At 40.1% G+C, this 21,756-nt stretch overlaps 1 protein-coding gene across 2 annotated transcripts in view; it reads left to right on the forward strand.

Moving 5' to 3' along the window:
- Positions 1-21,756, forward strand: part of TMEM163 (transmembrane protein 163) — a 93,919-nt gene that overhangs the window by 62,946 nt on the left and 9,217 nt on the right. For both annotated transcript variants that reach the window (XM_058839347.1, XM_058839348.1), the window contains 2 exons: positions 5,093-5,189; positions 18,930-19,041. In XM_058839347.1, the coding sequence (XP_058695330.1) occupies positions 5,093-5,189; positions 18,930-19,041 (209 nt within the window). The remainder of the gene's footprint in view (positions 1-5,092; positions 5,190-18,929; positions 19,042-21,756) is intronic.

Raw genomic sequence — 21,756 nt, forward strand, 5'->3', positions numbered from 1 at the left:
AAATTCTGTATCCATCATAAAACTGATTTTCTCACATTTGCTGAAGAAGCTCACATTACTCCTGGGCTTAGAGCTCATATTGCTTTTATTGGCCTGCAGCTCATTTTAATGTGAAGTTACAGTTCCTTGCAAAGTAATATTTTTCACCACTTCAGTGGTGAAAACAGCCTGCAGAGATTTTAACATTTCCTTTTCTGTGGGCTATTAGGAGTCATTAGTACTGAAAGATCTTGACAGAGCCTGCAGAGTTAAGGATTTTGTGAATAAAAATTAATAGGCTCACAGGATAATGCAGGTTGGAAGGGGCCTCTGCAGGTCTCTGGCACAGGCTCTTGCTCAGAGCAGGGTGAGCTGTGAGATCAGAATAGCTCACCCAGAATTTCATCCAAAACTTCCAAGGTGGAGGCTCCACAGCCTCTTTGGGAAACTGTTCCACTATTAATCCATGGTGGAAATCTCATTTCTCTTAGGAAAATATAATGTGGTAAGATTCTTAACAATCAAGGAAATGCAGAATTAAAATAGAGTAAACCAGCTCTTGTAGGGTAACCAGAATAAATGTAGAAATTAGATGTATTGTCTTTTATTTACAGTATCGTGGCTGCCAGACAATTGGATGAGGAACTGAAGCTTGTTTACATGGCAGCTTTGCAAATGTGAGAATAGAGTTTCTATCTCAAGAATATGAATACAAATCCTGGTGGTTTTTACAATGATTTTTTTTCCAGTTCTTTTTGTCATGTTTACCCCTATAGCTCAGCTGAAATGATCAAAATGTTTTCCATGAATAAGGCAAGTAATCTTGATACCAGAAAGGAAGTTTTTACAGTGAGAACAATCAATCACTGGAACAACCTCCCCAGGCATGTGGCAGAGTCCTCATTGTGGGAATTTTTCAAGATGCAGTTGGACAGGGTGCTAGAGAATCTCATCTGGGCTCCCTTTCCTGTGAAAGGCTGGAGCAGGTGGGAGGTTCCTTCCATCCTGGACTCTTCTGTTGTTCTGTGAGCATCTTTACTTTGGTAAAGTAATAAACACCCTCCCCAAATAACCCATATAATCAAAACAGGTCAACTAATCTGGGATGCTGCAATGAATGAAACAGGTGGGAGAATAGTGCAATATTTGACAAGAAAGTTGGGGTTTTAATATTGCATCTTGATTTTATCATGTTAAGAAAATTGTAGAATTGGGAAGTAATTGGATTTCTACTGACAAACTTCTTTTTATTCCATGTGGTGTTGTCATGTTTCAGGCATTAGTTTAATGAACTTGAAGTGTGGTGGTAAAATAGTTTCCAGGCTGTAACAGCCAAACCATCAAATTGAGGAGAGCCTTTTCCCTCCCCATTGCCCCAAAACAACCCTCTGTGAGCTGCTAGGAGAAAGTTAACACATTTTTGCAGATTGTATTCATATGCATCACTAATTTCTTCTGAATCCTTAATTCTGGTGTACTTCCTTTGCTGCATGAGAGCAGATTGACATGAGAGGGGTGATTACCAAGGGCTTCATTGTAAACCCTCGCTGGTACTGTGCAGCTGTAAAGATTTGCCAGAAAGAGGATGGGATGATAATTGAGAAGGGAAACTCTTGCATTGGCTGTTTCATAGCAGTCAGTTGATATGAAAAAAACTCCATTTCCAGTCACCCTTGTGTAGCTTTTCCCAGATCACTTTTGAGGTGGTTTATAGCAGAGCTCATTACTCAGCACGTATTTGTAATTTCATTACTATTATCGATTTATTTTTTATAAAATGTTACCAAACAATTCTACATTGAATTAGAGAGTCTAAACCTGCAGTCTTACATCAATCTGACTGCTGCTTACCTGGAGGAGCAGCCTCTTTATCTGAAAGGGGTCAGCTCATGGAAAGGGTGTTTAGTGTGGCAAGACCATGCTAAAGGTAAAATTGCTTCATTATGTTGAAGATCAACCACTATAGAAATCAGAGTGAGATTAATCCCTAATTCTATGTTGGCAACATTGCAGAATTTTAATCTTATTCCTGTAGGGAATTGTAACCAAGAATTGCAAACTACAAGATAGAATTAAGGCTAAATCCATGAATTAGGAGGCTGTTCTGCTGCATCTGCTAAATGCAAATGAATTGGATCGTTGGACTTACTCTCCTTAGGAATTTAATTTTATGATAAAATGAGGGGGGAAAGTACTAGCTTACTAATAGCAGCTTGAAAATTGAGTTTGTGGAGATGGAAACCCCTGAATCTCAGCACTTTTTGTAGGTACCTGCCTAAAAGCCACTGACTCATGCAAAGCAACAAATATTTGATTAAGGAAAAGAATATCAGGCCGTGATATGCTTTTACAGTGATTGATTTCCTTTTGTGGTTTGCTTATGGGTTGTGAGAATTTGTCATGAAAATGAGGAATTGTGTCTGTTAGAGCTCCACACAGGGAATATGTGATGGAAGAGGTGAGGTGCAGCTGTGTGCACTGTAATGCATTAACACTGATCTGCTTCTGATGGGGGTGAGTGCAAATATCCAGGGCTGCTGTAATACAAAATGGGTATTTATAGGGCTGTATAAATATAAATGGGTTGTATGTGGGTTGTAATACTGCTTTCAAGAAAATGCCTTTTGAAAATTGTCAAGATGTAGCACTCCCAGAATCAAGCTTTGGTTTTCAGGATTTATACAGGTGTCTGAATTCCACTAGAAATGAACTAGCAGTGACCAAAGCTCCAAAGCTGTATGAAATCTTTGATGGTTTTGAGAGTCTAAATAATTTCACTCTCAATGCCTGAGGCTGCAGTATAACCAAAACACATCAATAAATGATCATGCAGATCATGATCAGCTACCAACACCTACAGCAAACTAAATAAGACTTGGTGGTTTCACTGTTAAATCTGTAATATTAAATTCTCTTCTAGTTTAAATTACTCTTGCATTCCATATGCCATTGCTCTAAGAAAAAAAAAAGCAACAAAACTTTGGAAGTTTGAGCTGTAGTTGAGTTAAAAGTTCGTTGTTGCCTGAATATCAGAGAGATACCCTCACCTTGTCCTTTATGAATTAGTGTTTTATTCTTCAAACTATACTACATTCTGAAAGATTACAAAAAGCTTATTGCTTCATAAAACCAAATAAAGATTTTCCATTAGGTTTTAAAATGTTTTGACTAAATTTTCTCTCTTCCTCCTTCTTTTTAGAAGCAATAAATTACGTGGGACTGGAGGAGATTCCAGATTCATGCATTCTTCGTTAGAACTTTTCTGTCAAACTTGTAGCAATCAATTATTTTGCTTTATGGATCAATTATAACTATAATTATTTAGTAGTTACTTAGAGGGAACCTCTGACACTCACTCAGGTAGAAATGGCTGTAAAATAAGGACATGATCTTCAACAGATGCTGGAGGTGCAAGTCAAGGGTTAGGACAAAGCTATCAGGGCTGTCTTCAAATTCCCCTCTATGTTATCAGTCTGCCCTCACTTCTGAATAACTCCTCTTTCACTAGTTTTTATGGGTACTTCTGAGTTGATTTAAATCTGTTTAGAAAGGGGAGTTTGCTCATCTAATTTAATTGAATGCTATTAATGAAATGGCATTTGCCAAGCACCTTGGCAGTAACACCCTTCGTGTGCAGTTGAAAACACTCTTTTGTTACACAGCAGTGGTTGTTAGCAGATGGAAGTGAGCTGGCTTGTATTAAAACTTTTGTGCTCTAGTACAGTGAAAGTAGAGCGTGCTTACAATAACCAACTTGTTTATTATGTACTACAGTTTCTCAGATGAATTTTTGGAGGTTTGTTGTTTTTTTACATTTGTAGTTGAATTTTGCATTATTTGTAGTCCAGTTAGAAATTATTTCTTTCTAGCAAATGAGTTTAAAAGAAGACACTGTGCAGTGTTGTGTTTTAGTGGTTTTGCAGATAAATCTATGCACTCAAGAAGACAAAAAACATGTATTTTTTTTTCTCAAAGTACTACACTCATGAATTTTGCATGGCTGTGGATTCCAAAAGCCAGCATATGAAGGAGAAGCTAGGCTTGCTAAATATGACTACTGAATACTGATTCAAACCTCAGACTGCATCTCTGTCTGCTATTAATACCCTTGTCACTGTTGTTATCATCTTCCTTTTCTTCTATCTACTTTAGCTATTTCTGGGTAAGTAGGTGGATGGGAATTCTTTTGCCACAGTAAAACTGAGCTGGAGAATAAGAGAAACAGATCAAGATTGCTGAAGTTGTGTATCTGCTGACAAATATGCAAAATATTTGCTGTTAGACTTGGGTGGTTGGCAAGTTCACAGAGATAACCCCAAACTCTCTGGCTTATGTGAGAACAAAATCCAGCCAGTGCTCAGGGCATTCCCTTAGGGAGTGTTTGCCTGTCTTCCTCAGAAGTGTGGAGGGAATAAAAGATGTGCTGGGGGAAAGGGATGGTGCATCCCACGGGCATCCAATGGTATTGCCACAGGAAAAGGGTGAGCCATAGTTTCCATCTCACAGATTTGGGGCTGGGTTGGTTTAAGCCTGTTGGGGGTGATAGAAAAGCTTGGCTTTCAGTATAGATGTCAGCATATCCTTGCAGGAGGTTCATGAATCTTATGTCAAGCTCAGCAAGTGGCCTTAGGTGAGACAGCCAGCTTTTGTGGGCCAGTTCCCAAGTTATGTCACTCCTGACTGGGGAGGAAAGGGAAGGAAACAGCTGTTCCAGGTTCTGTAATGCTACTGACCACATTTACCAAGTATCTCTGCATGCTTGGTAAAGAGAATGAAGTTCCCTTCCTTATTTCTAATGGGAGATCCTAGCAAAACAAAACAACACTGCTTCTCTAGAGGACTCTGATAAATCACCAGGAGCAGAAGTGGCAGGTCCTTCTCTCTGAAAGAAACATCATCTGGTATGCCCTGTCTTCTCATACATAATCCAGGTTTTAAGAATGGGAGAGGAACTGGATGTTTTATTCTGTTCTTTAATTTAAGTCTCTATGTTTAGCTCCTTAAGACATTTTTTTATTATTAATATTCTGTCCCCTCTGTTACCCTGGAAGAGTTGGCAACCTCAAATATGTTCTTAACATTTGTTTGTATTTTTCTCTATTTTTTCCCCCAGGGCTTGTGTTATCTTGGGTGTCATATTCCTCCTGTCATCTATATGTATTGTGATCAAAGCCATCCACGATCTTGCGAAGAGGGTGCTTCCAGAAGTGGTAAGGTGATTCTTGTTTTTTTAAATGTTCCCTTTATTCCCTGCCCTGCCAGTGGGACTGAGGAATGCCAGTGGCTGCTTTCAACAACCCCACTGAAGCTCTAGCAGGTGCATTTCCTGCCTGGCTGCACACACTGGCCCTGGTCTTCCAGCAGTCTTTTTTACTTATGCGATGGAGTCTAATTTACTTCTGGAGTTTAATTAGGGGTTTTTATAGGTTTGACTCCAAATCTCTCTCAGTGTAACCACTTAAAGCTTCTATGCAGGACTGTGGGAGTCCACTTACAGAGAGGAGGCCTCTCTGGGCTTAATGAATGTACTAGAATTTTATGAGAAGAGTGTTTCCACGGTTTACTACTCCAATGGCTTCAGTATTTTATTTTCAGTGTGGAAAAAAAATATTTTTGGACTATATTTTAATGTCTTCCAGCTCTTGCCTCCAACTCCAGAGCCATGTACATGTAGCAGGGATGAAACAGGTGAGGGGAGCATGCTGGGTGAAAGAGCTGGCTTTTAGACTGACTCACCATGGAGCAGCACAAAGGGCTTTTCTCCTGCTCTCTGCTTTCTTTTGGCTGTGAAAACAGCCCCCACCTGCCCCTCCCCAGTGGCCTTTCTCTCAGCTCTGCTCTGGCCTGTCCTGCTTGCTTCCTTTCAGTACTGGCTATTAACTACTCATCTTAACAAGCTGCTCACTGGGGAAACCATTTGGCATTGGTTCCGCTCCCACAGGACTCTTCCTAGTGCTCAAATGATGTTCCTCAGATAAAATGAGGTTTCAGTTTGGTTGTTGTATGCACAACCTGACCCAGAGCTTTGTCTTCATCCTTTGTGAAGTTTGGTCTGGCTGTGTGTCCAGCCTTTCCCATCGAGGATTCACTCTGCCATTCTCAACACAGCACCACACAGAAACCAAAACTCCTTCCTTTCAACCAGGAGATGGAGGCAGAGCTGGAAAACAAAAAGAGCCGAAATGGGATTCTATCTGTTACCCACTGTTAGCAGTGCAGATGACCTGCTGTGTCCTGTGTTCTCCTGGAAACTTGCTGGGCAATTCCAGAAGCTTATTTCCAGCAGTTTGTTGAAATCTGGGTGAAGATGAGCAGCACATCCCATGAGTTAGCACGTTACTGACTCACAGCCAGGTGCATTGTTCGACTGCAGGTGATTCATGTTCTCTGCATTTTCCTTGCCCTCTTTTCCAGGCTTCACAATTGAATGCCTCCTCAGCTTTGCCAGCATTACAGCACATGGAGTTCACCAGCCTGGTTCTGTCAAAATGATCTGGGTTACCTTAAACACTTTCAGTAGTCGGTTCTTAAACCCGACCAAAACATTTTGACAGAACTGGGTTGGGGAGTGAGTGTGGGGCATGTGAGGCTGAGGAGGAGGAAGGTAAGGGTGAGGGGAGACCCTGCTGTGATGATCCCCTGAGTGACAACTTCTTTGCTTCTCTGTAGCCAAACTGCAAACTGGCTACAGGTTGACTTCTGTTTAATGAGAAAATTAAATATATGGTTCTGAAGGAGAAGGGAAAAGGGAGGATACAATCATAATTAAAACACAAATTTTGGTGAATTTCTGGTAGTTTAAATCAGGTTAACTTGGATATCTCAGTCTAATTTGTTGTGAGAAAATGCTCTAATAATTCTATCAGTAGGAACAAAAATTTAAAAGTTATTCTATCTATATGTCACTCTTTCATCATTACAAGTTCTCTCTACAGGAGAGAGCTCTATTTCTGACATGGGGTGAAATCTCTTGTATTTGGATTGTGAAGATAATTTATGATTTGCAGGTATATTGTACTTCCTCATTTTTAATGTTTTTAAATGCAAAAATATTGAAAAAATATGGAATCAGAGCTACAGAAAGGCACCTAAAGAAAAGATCCCATTACATTTTCAGTGTCCTATAAGAATGATCTGTACAGATCCCTTTTGTCACAGACTACCTTGGATTCAGTTTCATGGGCTAAATCTGTGTCAAGTAGGTAGAATTTAGAGAGGATACTGCTTACATTTGACACAGTATCAGGATCCTGGTGGATAATCTTCCTCCTGTGACTGTTCTCACTCATTTAGGCACTCTACTGCTACCAGCAGTTTGAAGGATGTATCTGGCAAGGCACAGGCTGTGGATGACTGGTGGCAGGGTAAAAGCCACATGCACACACCTAAAGGATTTTCATACCTGGCAGTTCTTCCTGGAATGGAGGTGGGAGCATGGGATGAAAAGAGATGGTGCTTTTGTTCAATATCTCTTAAATGACATGGGATTTTAATTTCAAAAATTTCAGTACATCTTTCAGTACATTTCACTGTGGGAAATTGATTCAGCAAGGGTTGTGTGACAGGTGAAATATCTCAGTGCAAACACAGAGTAACAGTGAAAGATGGGAAGGCTCAGAGGACAGCACCACTTCTGCAAGTCGTGGCCAGTGAGGTATAATGCCTCAGGATTGCCAACATTAAAAATAACTGGGGGAAGAGGATGTTGTTGGATAGAAACCTTTCCAGCTGCCCTAGCTGTGCCTGACTGTGATGCTGATTTGCAGGTTGCTCCCTTAGCTGCTCGAAGCAGAAATAGTTGTTCTCAGTTTTTGGGTCTTTGTTGGTTGATTGTGCTCCCAGCAAAGCTGCTCCTCTCCAGGCCATATCATCAGTGTCTGAGCAGGGGGGAAATCTGCTCAAATTACATCAGTAGGAGGCAGAAGTTTCTGCCTCTGCTCCTTTATCCAGGGTGCTGTTTTCTACTTCTTGGGCCACTGATGAACTAATTGCTAATGATACTTATTTCTGTAGTATCTTACCATGTAATTTGGCTTTAATGTGTGGATACATATCTGGAAAAATAACAGAACAATGTTTTCAGTTAATAGTTTTTTTGCATAGCAGTGAACTAACCAGTTCTGCATCAAAATAGTGACCTGAAATATTTTCTGGTGGTGATATCTGTGTTACTGAAATTTGATATTGATAACTTGCTATTCTGAGACCAGGGAATTATCCTCGTGGTGTGAGCAAGAACAGAACATCAAGAGCAAGGAAAGGTAGTGTAACACCACTGGTGTCCCAAAGTGGTACAAAACTAAAGAGCTCAGACCTAGATTAAAAGGAACTGTGCTTCAACAGAAGTTTCACATGTGAGTCAGAGTCACATGATTTTTTTTTTACAGTTTGTACATCCTTATTGCTCTTTATTTGCAGCAAAGGTCATTGAAGATGTGGGTAATTTTTAAAGTGTCTTGTGAAATTTTAGCTGTGTGACTTCAATTTTAAGAGAGATAATGTGGCAAAAACCCAAGTGGAAAATGTTGCTGTTGGTGTTCAGATGCTCAACACAAAGTTGGTGCTGTCAGCCCTGCAAATGGAGATGGTTTGGGATATACTGCTCTACATGGGGGATTCCAGAATAACTTAATGATAATAATAATAATAATAATAATAATAATAATAATAATAATAATAATAATAATAATAATAGTAGTAGTAGTAGTAGTAGTAGTAATGCAGAGCAACATGACTGACTGCGTTGTTCTCAGAGCTATAAATTTCCTTTTTATGTCTTAATTTCTGGTAAACTTCAAGAACTTTGTAATAATTTATCTGAGTTCATTTTAATTACAGAAGTTTTGGAGAAAATCGTATGATATGCACAAGTTTAATTTTAGAAATTAAACAGGCTGTTTTAAATTTAAATTAATCTGCTTGCTAATTTTAAAGAGCTATGACTAAAATCCTAAAAGCAGAGTCAATAACTTTTCAATAATTCTTGATCAGTTATAGGAAGTTCATTGTGTTTTTTGTTGTATATGAGATACACTGGCTGTGTATCTGTCAGTTCTTAATATGCACATATCAAGAAAAAAAAAAAACATGGAAAGATTTTGTGAATTCTTTAATGTAGAGATTCTGTTGTTCTTAAAGTGGAGCTTGGAAGAGTTGCTTTCATGAAAATACTAGCAATAAGAGGAAATTAAAAAAAAAATCCCATGACCAAGAAATAATTGGAAGTACTTTTGCAAATGTTGTGAGCAGATATGTTTGTTCTCACATTTAGAAACAGGAGTCTTCAGTGTTGTTGTCATTTCATATGATGATTTCAGGTGCAGGTCTGGCAGCCCTCAGCAGGATTCAGAGAACCAGGAAGAGAATGACAGGTTTACTGCACATTAATGGCATTTCCACCTTGATTTCCCCATTCTGTAAGAGACTTAAATGTTCACAGATTCTTGTTAGGCTGCAGAGAGGTGCTGCTCAATTTACAGGGCAGGAGCTCATGGTTAGCTCAGTCAGGCATTTTCCAGTCACCCATCTGAATTCTCCTTTATTCCATGCTGAATGTAATTTTGTTGAAACCCTGTGAATGACAGCACTCCTGATCTGCACTGGCAGAGGAGGGAGGACAATTAGAGCACCTGACTTTCTGTATTTCTTAATATTGCTTTTGCCTTCCTTTTCTGCTCCTTGTTTGTTTTACCTCTTGCTGTGTCTCAAGTAAAAATAAACAAGAGGTAGTGTTATGTCACAACACAAGCTTTCAGCACAGGCAGTGATTGTGTAATTCTTTTGAATGCCTCAAAACCTTGGGAAACGCAGAAATAGTGTATTTTTCCTTTTGGTTCCCTGGCTTGATATGCTAAAAACTGTAGTTTGGCATAGCTGTAATGCAGGATATGAATGATTAGGTAGATTAATTAGTTTAAAATAACGTGGATGAGTTTAATGATAAGTGTTTGTCTGAAATTTTGACTTTGCTAGTGTGTGTGTTTCCTACATGCAACAGCAACCATGGCCCTCCTGGCCCAAAAGACCCAAATTTAGTCTTCAGTAGCTCTCTTCATGCCTTTCTTTTTAAATTTATCTCCATCTTTCGATGAGGAAGCCTGGAGAGCCCACAGAAATCAAAGGATAAGGGTCACCAGGGATTTATGAAATATGTTCAGTTTTGCAAATTACTGTTTAGCAATGAATTGATGTTTTTAAAGAACTTTAACTGTAAATTTCATCTCCTGCAGTTAGCAGCAAGTCCAGAAATTGTCATTGTAAGGTAAACTTAGGTTTTCCCTTTGCACAGGACTTTATATTTATACTATAATTAAAAAGAATTCTGCCCTGAAAAATTATATTCTGTGTCAGGAGAGTTGGCCAGACAATTAATTATACGCTTACTGTATAATTCTGTATTTGTATTAATTATAGATCTCTAAACTGTAGGGAAAAGTTCAATTCCAAGTAACTGAGATATATAATAGTCCTCTGTGTTCAAAGTGCAGTACGTTGTGCCAGTGTTTTTGGTATTTTTGATGTAGAGCAGTGTTCAACAATGATCAGTGGTGCATGTTTTGAAATTAATTATTTAATAATGAATTTCAGGGTTGACGATAAAGTAGATGTGGAGAAATATTGCAGCTGAAGGGATCTGTTTGTCCAAGAGGGCTGGAAAATGCCAGCACTGAATATGTGCAGTGAGAAGTGGAATGGATGTTTTTTTTTCTCCCACATTTTTGAAGATTTTTACATTCCTTTTTGTGAGCATTAAAAAAAATACAATGGGTCTCTGATTCTTGGAGAGAGGAGATAATGAAGAGAACAGAGTTTTCATGTGGTTTCCAGAGGAGAATTGTCTGCCATGTAAACTCACCTAGGATTTGTAGAGATGCTTCATTTTCCTTTGGAGGCAAATTCGGGTGTGGGAGTGGAGACAATTTCTGCCTGTGCTGACACGTACGCGCCAGGCGCTCCTTCGAGCAGTGACCTCCATTCTCACTTGCCTGAAAATATTTTTAATTAAAGCTTCCTCATTTTGAGAATTTAGAGATATGATGACATTTTCCACTTGCCTTGGAACATGTTAGTTTGGAAGGAAATCTTGCTGTTTCTCTCCTACTCTTGTATCTCTGGAATGCTTTGGTTTTTAGATAAGATTGTCACTAAAAGTCCCAGGATCTTTCAGTGACACTATCAAACTCAAAAAAATACAGAAATATTACAAAACCCAAAGAGAACAAGTTTTATACAGGAGAGAGAGTTGTGCCATTAATGTGTGGGAATGTCACAGCTGCAAATTCCACTTCTTTCTGTGTTCTTGTCCTATTTTTTATATGGCTGGGAATATTTATTCTTTATGGGTCTGCTTCAACATGACATGCTGCAGTTATTATTTCAGTTTCATATCATTGATCCCTAAGGAAATATTTTTCACCAACCAGATCTTTGACTTTTTGTTATCCCTCCCTCTTTTCCTTTTCTTCCTTTGTTCCAGCACTTGCTGAAATTGTTAGATGAAGTAGGCCAGCTGCTCTTCTTTCTGGAGTGTTTGGAATTAAAATTTCTGATAATTTTAGCTCTTGTTCAATAACCCTAAATTAAAAAGCTAATCAGTAATTGACATTTGGAAGAGAAAGTCTTCATTTTTGTTTATCCTTCAGGTGAATTTTAAATTACTATTTCTCAGATCATGTAATTTAAGCTGGGTTTTTTTTTCCTGCAGTGATGAGGGCTGAACCTAAAATAGAATAATTTCTTGTTGGCTCAGAAATAATTTACTGGGGTTCCCTTTCCCCTAGATATGAGATTCAGACTATTTCCCTTATTGTTACTTTCAGCATTTGTTCTCCAGCCTGTGTTAGCCATAATAAGATAATTCCCAGTAGGGGAAGGAATTACCATTCCTTTATTGATGTTTCAGAGAGCAATATCCACAGCCAATGCTGTCCCTGAGGATTTGGTACACACACATTTCACTACAAATAAGATGGAATAGTGACTTTTGCATACTGTTGATGATATCATGCTTGGATTTCTGTGCAAATTTTAGTGATTTTTGACATTTTATTAATCTATTGAGGAAGGAACCTGAAAATCCATGGGTGTAGGTTTTGAGCATTGTTTTGTTTGTATTTGCTGCTGTTAGTGCTTTCCAGCTCTGTGATAAAAACCCCTTCATCATTTGCCCCTTTACTTTCATCATGTCAATTACTAGATATTCTTGGGTAGTACAAATATAATTTAGACACAAATGATGTGCTTTATTTTGCCACAAAGCATTTGCAGACCTTTTCTTGTTTCTTAAAGAAGGCTCAAAAAAGCCCAACCCAACCACACTGAGAAAGACTGTTTTAATTTCACCTGGGGTTGTAAATCAATATCCATTTACTATTCAGTTACTGCTTGCATTTCCCTGGGTAATAGTATAACACATGTAATGTCGATGCAGTTTGGCATTTGTCCTCATTAGTATGGCAAAGGACACTTTTTTTGCAGGAGTAAGCAAGCATCATGCCATATTTGTGACATTTCCTGCCAAACAAAGAAGGAAAGATGCAATCAGTTTGTGTATGAAAGACCTGCAGCCCACCTCATGTGGTGCCTCCAGTGCTTTTATAAATGAAATATCTTGAAGAATTAGGCCATATGTTATTTTATTGTATGTTATTGATTACAGCTGAGAAAGGAAGGTAGGGGTGGCACAGTGTGGCTTTGTGAGTTCCAACTGATTTATTGGTTTAATAGCTTAAAATAAATGCATCATATATTCAACAATATATGAAAACATATCATAAACATAAATTCAACATATAAAGCATATAAACATAAACATATATTCAACATATATTCAACAATGACATATATTCAACATATATTCAACAATGTCAGCAGTTGAATTATAGGCCAGTAGCAACATAACAAATAACACTTATGATTATACACACATATGTACTTATATATGTTTCCCTATACATTTCTAAACCTCATATATAATTTACTGCTTGCCTTTTCAAATCAAAGTATCATATACATTAATTATACATTAGGATCCTCCTTTATAATTGTTATCTATGTATGGCTTGGAGTTTGGCTTAAAATACACGTGCTTCTTGCAGGTTGTTGAGAATGTTGTGGACACTTGAAGAGTAAGCCAGGGTCAGGGCAAATGTACCAGCTACACATCATTCTTTGCTCAGGTGGAAAGCCTCATTTCCAGATTTTACCACATGGTGATAAGAAAGGAAAAGCTGGTGGCTGCTCCCTACTTGGTGGGTGATGTGGAATGCATTGCTGGTCTCGGCTCCCTGCTCATCGGAAAAATCAGTCTCGCTCCTCTGAGGCTGTTCAAATACAATTTTAATTTGTGTTTCATAACTTTGGTGTTAAAACTGTGGATGGATTCTGGGAGAATGGGAAGCATGGCTGATCAAATAGTTAAGCAGACCCTTTGCAGGAGTCCTAAGGTCACCTAAGAGACTTTTCTGCAGCCCTTGGTTCCCAGCCCCTGTGCCTTGCCATGGCATTCAGCACACCCTTTGTTATCTGTTTCTTGAGAAAGGATTCTGTGCTGTGGAATTGCTTTGTCACACCAAAGACAGGTTTAAACATTCATAAGATTTTTTTATTTTTTTTTTTTGGTACTAATAATAGATCTTTGTATCTCCATGTGAAGAGACTGTCTCCTGCGTGAGTCAGAGACGGGGCTGTTGGTTTGTTTTCTGACAGTGAAGTGCAATTAAAACTCATCCCTTTTGAAGTTTGTTAGTGAGAGAGACCCTCTGGCTTCCCAGGAGCTCCCTTTAGACTGATTACATAAACTATTTATTACTTGGGAGGAAGTGTGATAGAGGTTTGGACTTTTTTTCCTTTTAAAGTGTTTGTATTAGAAACATCTCTGTTGCTCTCTATATAGTAACATAATCCTTCAGGGGAAGAAGAGGGAGTCCTTTTTGGCTGAGTAACATGCTCTGCAGAGGGGCTTGTAGTGATCCCAGTGTGCCCAGATGACTTGGCAGCTGCTGGGGGAGCTGGAGGAGCAGGAGGCTGTGGGAAGTGTGGGAAGGTGGGGATGGGGAGCAGGGTGGGAGCAGAACCTGGCAGGACTGTCACCAATCACCTGGACTGAAGAAGGGTCATTGCTGGGATCCAGGAGACAGATGGTGAGTTGCAGAGATGGGCAAAATTAATATTTAACAACACAAACTCAGCTCAGTTTGGGCCAGCCATGACTTTACTCCTGCCAACACCATCTGTAGCATTCCAGAAACACATCCCTACCTCCTCAGCCAAGAGGAGCCAGGCTCAGCAGAGTGGCAGAACACTGCGAGACACCAGGTTCCCTGGAAAGGGAAAAAATGGCATGAAAAAGACAGTCCCAGTAATTCCCAGCTCCTGCAGGAGTGTGAGGAACTTTTGGCTGGTTCACAGAGGCAGCCAAGGAGGGGGCAGAGGAGTGGAAGGAAGCCTGCAGCTGTTGGTGGGAGAAGCTGGTTCTGGGATTGCAGAACGAGTGACCAAGGAAGGACAGAGCTTCCTCCCATACCAGTGAATATCTTTTGAATCCACACTGTGAAATGAGAATACTTTTACATCTCAGAAGTGGACAGTGGGCAGAGAGGAGCTGGTAGAAACAATATATGAAATCAGGGCAAAGTCTTCAGGTCAGAATTAGCAATATGCATTCTAGAGAAAGATTAGGAACACAAATCAGCTGCAAGTTAGTTACTAGGCCGGGAATTGGGTTAAAATATTTCTACCTAATAACCCAAGCACTGAATCTGAAGTCTGTTGTGAGATTTTTTATTTTTTTACTTTCTACAATAGATTCAGGAAGAGATCAAAGTTGCAACATAAAAACCAACAAACTTTTTCTTAAGCCAGAAGATTACTGCTGCTTTTGGTGAAATCCTTGAAAGCAGGGACAGAACTGTTGTGACAGTTTTGCAACCCCCTCTTCTCAGCTGCACAGCTGGGGACAATGCATTTGGATAAAGTGGAGGAAAGCTGCCTGCTGACTTCTATTATTCCTTTCTTAGGAATGGTAAGAGAGAAAAAGATTTTATTCCTAGGAAAGCTTTGTTCTGGGAAAGAAAGCATAAAACCACACTATAAAACCGGGCATAAAATATATTTTAAGTAGGGACATTGTAGCTATTAAAGTGCTGTGTAATGAGAAGGCAACACAGGATGGGCACCTTGCTTTATGTACAGTGCTGGTCTATACATGAAGCCATCTAATCAGATATAGGTGTCCTTTAATTAAGGTCTCATGTACAGTGCAGTAACAGTGAGGGAATATGATGAAAAGAAATGGAAAAGGAAGGTGCTTTATTTACCACACTGGGAAGCATTTATCGTATGGAAATGATCAGAATTTAAATTTTTATCATCTGCCACAATTTGCTGCTGCTTTAATTAAAACAGCACCGAGGACTCGTACGGTGAGCCTGGCTAGATGCTCCTAATGACTGTCAGATGGGAAGGCAAGGGGTACGGAGAGGGCAGGGCTGCGGGAAGATCCGGAGGGAGATGGTGCCAGATGGCCCGGCTTATTTTATTAATTTAGATCTCCATTACGGCTTTTCTTTTCTCCTTCTCTCCGAAGGATGAGTTAGTTTAATGGGAATCATTTCACAGCCACGGGGCGAGGTGTTTAACTCTCTGGATCCCGCAGCACTGCAGCAGGATTGTCACTCGTGTGTCCCAGGGCCGGACACCTCTGCTCCAGCCCAGCAACCCTTCACTCTGCTCATTCATTGAATCCTGCTGTCCTAAACCAGTCCCAGCTTCTCGGCAGCAAAACTTTGCCAAGGAAATGTTCTGAGCTGTTTTCTCTTTCATCCTCACCTGCTCAGGGAGCAGCCGGGCTGTCCATGCTGCTGGGCATCGCCTCTTTGGGCTGACCTGTTCCACCTGCAAAACCCTCTTGGTAAAAGCAAATAGCCTCACTCTTCTTCTTCCAGCTCTGGGCTACCCGGGAAGCACAGAGAACTGCTGAAAAAGGAGAGTTTGAAAGATTTTTTTCCTGTTGGGTTTGGTCCTGGGAGCCGCTCTCGGTTCGTGCGGGATCTGCCGCCTCCCGGTGGCTCCGGCCGGGAGCTGCGCACAGCGGGAGCGGCTGCTTTTATAGGGATTGTTTCCAGAAAACCGGGAATATCGCCTCCAGAAAGCCTCTTGGGCACAGCCGAAAGGCTCTGCATTTTAATTTCTTTTTAATTTTTAATTTCTTCCCTCTCTTGCCTCCACAGTGATAACAAAGGAGCTTCGATTTGTCGCGTCTTCTGCTTTATCAGTGGTTATGGGATCGGTGTTGGCAGCAAAATGAGCTTGTCCTGTGTGATTCGGTGACAAAAACCAAAAACTGGCAAACTTAGGAACGATTTCTAGATCCTGAATGTGTATCCTCTATAAAAAGCCTGTTCAGCAGTTCATGACTTCATTCATAAATCTGTATCACATTTAGGTCACTCTTGGATTCCAGCAGAGTAGCTAGACTCATTTGGATCATGACTGTAGAGCAGAACAAATAGCAAGATGCATTTCCACATACTGTGATTTCAGTGGCACATGCAGGAAAAGCCCCGAATTCACCCCAAAAATTCATGGCATGCCACAACAAGAAAAAAAAACAAAGAAAAAGCTCTAAATGTAGTACCAAAGAAAAGGATGAAACCTGATATGATAGCACAGGGAATAAGGCACAGCATTTTCAGGATTCTGAATCAATACCTGGAATTTTGAACATCTCTCAAATAATTTTCAAAATATCTTGTATTGTGATCCACAAATTTTTTTTTTCCCCAAACTCTGCCAGTTTGTAATGGTTTTCCAGTGCACTCCCAAGGATTTCACAGGTGTAGGAAAATTGCATTTCATCATCCCAAGGCAGACAGTGACACAGCTGTCAATAGCAAAGTGATTTATGCTGTCACCTCTGCTGGACCTGCAGTGTTCAGCTCTGTGCTGTGACAAAGCCTGTGCTGAGGGGGAAGGCAAAGATAAGAGGTAGGGATGCCTGGAAGGAATCAGAGAGTCTTTGGAGGGTCTGTGGGGTGATGGGGAAACGAGGGATCTCATGTAGTCATTGAACAATGAGTCCTTGTGCCAAGTGAGACACAGGAGAAATTCTGGTGGAGCACAGGATTCAGATTATTCTGAAGCCTTATGCTGTATATTAAATATTAGGTGAAATATGAGATTAGATTAGATTAACCAATCAGAACTTCTTGGGCTATCAAAATGAAGTCTTTGGGCACTGAAAATACACCTTTTTGAGAAAGATGCATAAAAATTAAAGACACAGTTTTGACAAGGATCTCAAAGTCTGAGTGTTTTTTGCAAAGCTTGTCCAGACTTTTGAAGCTTTGTTGTCATTTCAGACCTTCTGAGAGCTCCCAGCTTTCCTTGTTAGGCTGACAGCAAACAGATATTGCCTCTATTTCCTTAGTCCTTCCCTAGCACTGGAAATTGCCTGGTTATTTTCCAGTTGTTTTGTTAAAATGACTTTACAAATGGTTTTTATCCTATCTTTACCCAGTACTTGATTTCTGTGTTCTCATTGCTCCTTTTTTGCTCCTTTTCCCTCAGTGCATTTTGTCTTAATATTGTTAATAATTGTCTTAATCATTGTTAATACTTTACCAGGTCTAGAGAGAATGAGCTCATGATTGAGTGTGAGTGAAGTAGACTTTCAAAATTATACAACATACAAAATTGTATCAAAATATTGAATGATTTATTTAGGGATGTGACTACATTATACCAGTAATCTAATTCCCCATATCTTCCTAAGCAGCTTTCAAAAACGTTTTTTGATTTCTTTGGGTTTCAAATTGCTGCTAAAATAATGAAAATGGATGGAGCTGAGGATGAATCATCATGACAATGTTTGGTACCAACAGGGACTTTTGCCGGAGTATTTTAATCAGGAACAGGGTCCCAGTGGCACTGGCCCACTTAGACCTGCAGATACAAATTAAAAACAAAGAATTCTTGCTATTTCCCTTACTTGTAATGGTGTTGCAACAGCTTAAATTAAAGCTTCTATGAAGAGTAAGCGATGAATCTAACCCAAAGTGTGTGGTTAGGTGGCAGGCAGGCTGAGAGCCGTGGGTTTTTCTGATGTTCCTCAGGGGGAGGAAGGCACAAGGACTCCCTTTGGGCACCTTATTGCAGCAGGTCAGCACCCAGGAGCATCCTCCCAGCCCAACCAAACACAAACCAGTCACCAGGAAGGGCTGGGGGGCTCCTGATCACCTGTAGAGAATGAGTGTTAAACAATCATAAATTACCCTTCTTTGCCCTGCACTGGCACACAGCTCTCTCCCGAGGGAGCTGGGGAGCCCATGTTTCACATGCCAATCAAGAAATGGGATTGTTTCTGTGAAATGGAAATCCATGAAAAAATTTGTGTTCTGTGAAAGATCTAAACTTTCCTTTGCACATCAGCATCAGAAGTTTTATGGATGTAGCTTGAACCAGACTTTTGAAAAAGGAGACGAAACAAAACCAGAGCAAGCCCAGAATCAGAAACAATATTAAATGGTTATTTCTTACACTATGAATCAATATTGGTCTGGTAAGTGGGATTCTATTTTCAAGCCTTCCTCCTGCCTGTGGGGACTTCATTTCTGCTGGCATTAGGCATTGGATGACCTGGCAGTCTGCATTCAGCCCCACAGGTAAATTCAACCTCCTGACTCTGAGGAGGCTGGGTCAATTCACAATTTATTGATTGGAACTGCCATTAATTGTGGCTGCAAAAGCAATTGCAGGTGACAATACAAGCAAAATAAGCACCAGCTGTTGTGGAAGTCATAAGGTAGGAAATCTTGATCTCAGGTTGTGTTTCTCAGTAGCACAAATAATTGCACAGTAATTAGTACAACTTGTCATTTAATAGGTGGGACATGACCAGAAGACATACTAATGTAATCTTTTTTATTATTTTTTTTTTTTTTTTCCTCCAGGATGATTTTCTGTATAGTGTCTCTGTTCTAAGTGGAATCCTTTGCACTGTCTTGGCAGTAATCAAATTTATGCTGGGAAAGGTCCTTACAAGCAGAGCACTGATAACTGATGGTAAGTGTGACATTGATCCTGCTGCTTTTATAGACTCTTCCAGGGACCCTGCACGATGACAGCTGTGAAAGAGCATTGAAATAAGGCTGAGAAACCCTAAACCCTACAGCAGTCTGTGGTACCACTGGCCTCTAGCACAGATAGCTCAGCTGAAATGGGGGTGTCTGGTGGAAGCCAAGCAGTGAATGTGTGGATAGTAAGCAGTAATAGAGAGTTAGAGGTAGAGCAGAATGGATTAGAGGTGTATTAGTCAGAGGTTAGGCTGCAGCAGGGGGATGTGACACCAGTTCAAAGAGCTTTGGTTAATTCACCTCCATCCTCACTGCCTGTGCCTGGTAAAATCCTGAAAGCTCAAATGAAGCAAAGTCTGCTGCAGAAAAACCACCTGCCTGGAGCAGGGATCATCCCCAGCATCCCCAGGAACCCCTTTGGTGTCACTGTCACCACAGCACTTTCCCTGCCACCCAGCAGAGCTGCTGGAGCACAGCAGGTGTGAAACACAACCCTTCCCTGCCCTGCTCTCCTCTGGCCCTGCTGGGGTCTGGATCTCCTCCCCTGCACCCTTGGAACACTTCACTGCCACCACTGCACTGGCCCAGGTGTGGAGCACCTGGTTTTGGTTTTAGAGGTAGGTTTAAAATCATGCCTTGAAAGTAGGTCCAGATATTCCTCTTTCTGACAGGGCTCAAGCTTCTGAATCCTCAGAAATCCCAGGGATGTGCCCTTCAAACGGGTGAGGTCACGGTGGCAGAAATTTCACAGCCCCCTACAAATCTCTTCAAGAGATTTTATCTGCCAAGGCAGTTTGAAATACTCAGTAGACACTGTGGGATGTTCATGATTCATGGGTTGTGCTGCCTAAATTATTTTACTCTTTGCTAAAGATTTCATTTAAGGAAATTCAATTTTCAGCTTACTCCAGAGATACGTAAAATTTGCTTTATTTTAAGCAAATTAAACATACTTAAAATTTTTCTTGATGTGTGATAACACATGTTATGAGTATCTCTATCATCCCACTTATATGAATTCTTCATGAGTATTTATATTTTAAATCTGAAAGAAGCAAAAAAGGCACCAGAATAGCAGTGAGGGGGTTACAACTAAGCCACTGCCTCCCTGCATTTGGGATTCTCTCCCAGCAGGCCTCCAGCTCAGAGATCTTATTCTTTCCAATGGACTCTGCCACTCCAGACATTTTAAAACAAAAATATCTCCAAACTGCAGAGAGGATTCTGGAAAGGATGCTGGGAACTGCAGCCCAGTGAGTCTGACTTCCCTCAGTGCCAGGGTGGAAGTGGGACACGCTGACCATTTCAGAACTGTGCCTAGGCAGGCAAACGATGAACCCTCCCTTTAAAGAAATGTAGCTTAGTTTTGAAACAGAGCAGTTTACTCAGCCAAAATATTAACTGAAAATTCCAAAATAACTCCGGCTCTGAATTGTTCTCCTGTATGACAGAGAAATCTCTTTCCCCATAATTACATCCTCATGCTAATGATACTGCTTCTGAGCTGGAGACTGCTCATTCTTTGATTAAAAAAATTAGGGAAAAAAGTATACAATTACCTCAGCCTGGTTTTTATCTCTCTTCTCCCCTTTAGAACTACTTTAGAAAATGTAGGAGGCTGATCTTAACATGTGTGGTTAAATATCTGCTTTCACAAGATATATTTACATATGTACTTGATTTATTAACAATCAGGAAGAGACAATGTGATTCAGCAGCTGAGACAGATTTAGCAGTCCCTTGCATATCTTTTTTTAGTGTTTTCTGTTTCCTGCTAATTTACCTCCTGTGATCCCTGGCTCCAGACCAACAAACTGTTTTGAGTAAAAGGAGCATGAATTTTTCTTCCTAAAAAATAGGTTTATTTTCAGAACAGAAAATTCTCTTTTATGCATGTCGACCTCTATTAACAATTATTTTAAAAATATTTTTGTTTTAGAGTAGGGCTTAACAGCAATATCACTTTATTTAGAGCCTAGATGTATGAATCCTAATGAGGCAAAATGTCATTTGTACAGTTTGTTTATAGCAAGAGCTCTTGGCCTTTTGGATAATAAAAATAGCCATTTCCTGCCTTGAATTTTGTGACATTTCAGAGGACAGCTCTGTGACAGTCAGTGATGTCAGCCAACTTTCCTGTAGGTTTTAGGTACCTGTTTCCTGCCCAGATTTAGCCACCTGTTTTTTCCTGTGCTGGCCTCACACTTTGAACAGTGTCTGGATTAATACCTGCATGATTTCCATTACATGATTTCCTGCCACATCAGCAAAGAAAGGTTTGGCTGAATCAGAGTCAGGAAGGGAAAAAAAAATTTCCTTTGCAAGTAGCTTTTAAATCATTTGGAACCATCAGCCAATAATGGCATGAAAAATTTTATTCTTTTGCAAGTTGTGCTGATGGATTCTGAATTAAGCTGGAGCAGGGGAAGTAAATTGGTTTAAATTTCTAATTATTAATTTATATTTTATATATCTATAGACACAATATACACAATTTCAACATGTGTTAGCAGTATAAATGGATAAGTAGACAAAGACTGGATGTGAGAGGTGTGGATCAAAGGAAGCACTCGGGAACAAGTGTCAGGTGTATCATTTTTGGCAGTCATGGGGAATTGCAAAACCTGGCAAAAATTCTGTAAACAGCATCTGGCTAGAGCTGACTCACCAAGCAATATAGAATATTTCAAGTTTGATATTTCAT

This window comes from Poecile atricapillus, chromosome 5 (genome assembly GCF_030490865.1).
Source record: "Poecile atricapillus isolate bPoeAtr1 chromosome 5, bPoeAtr1.hap1, whole genome shotgun sequence".
Taxonomy (NCBI): domain Eukaryota; kingdom Metazoa; phylum Chordata; class Aves; order Passeriformes; family Paridae; genus Poecile; species Poecile atricapillus.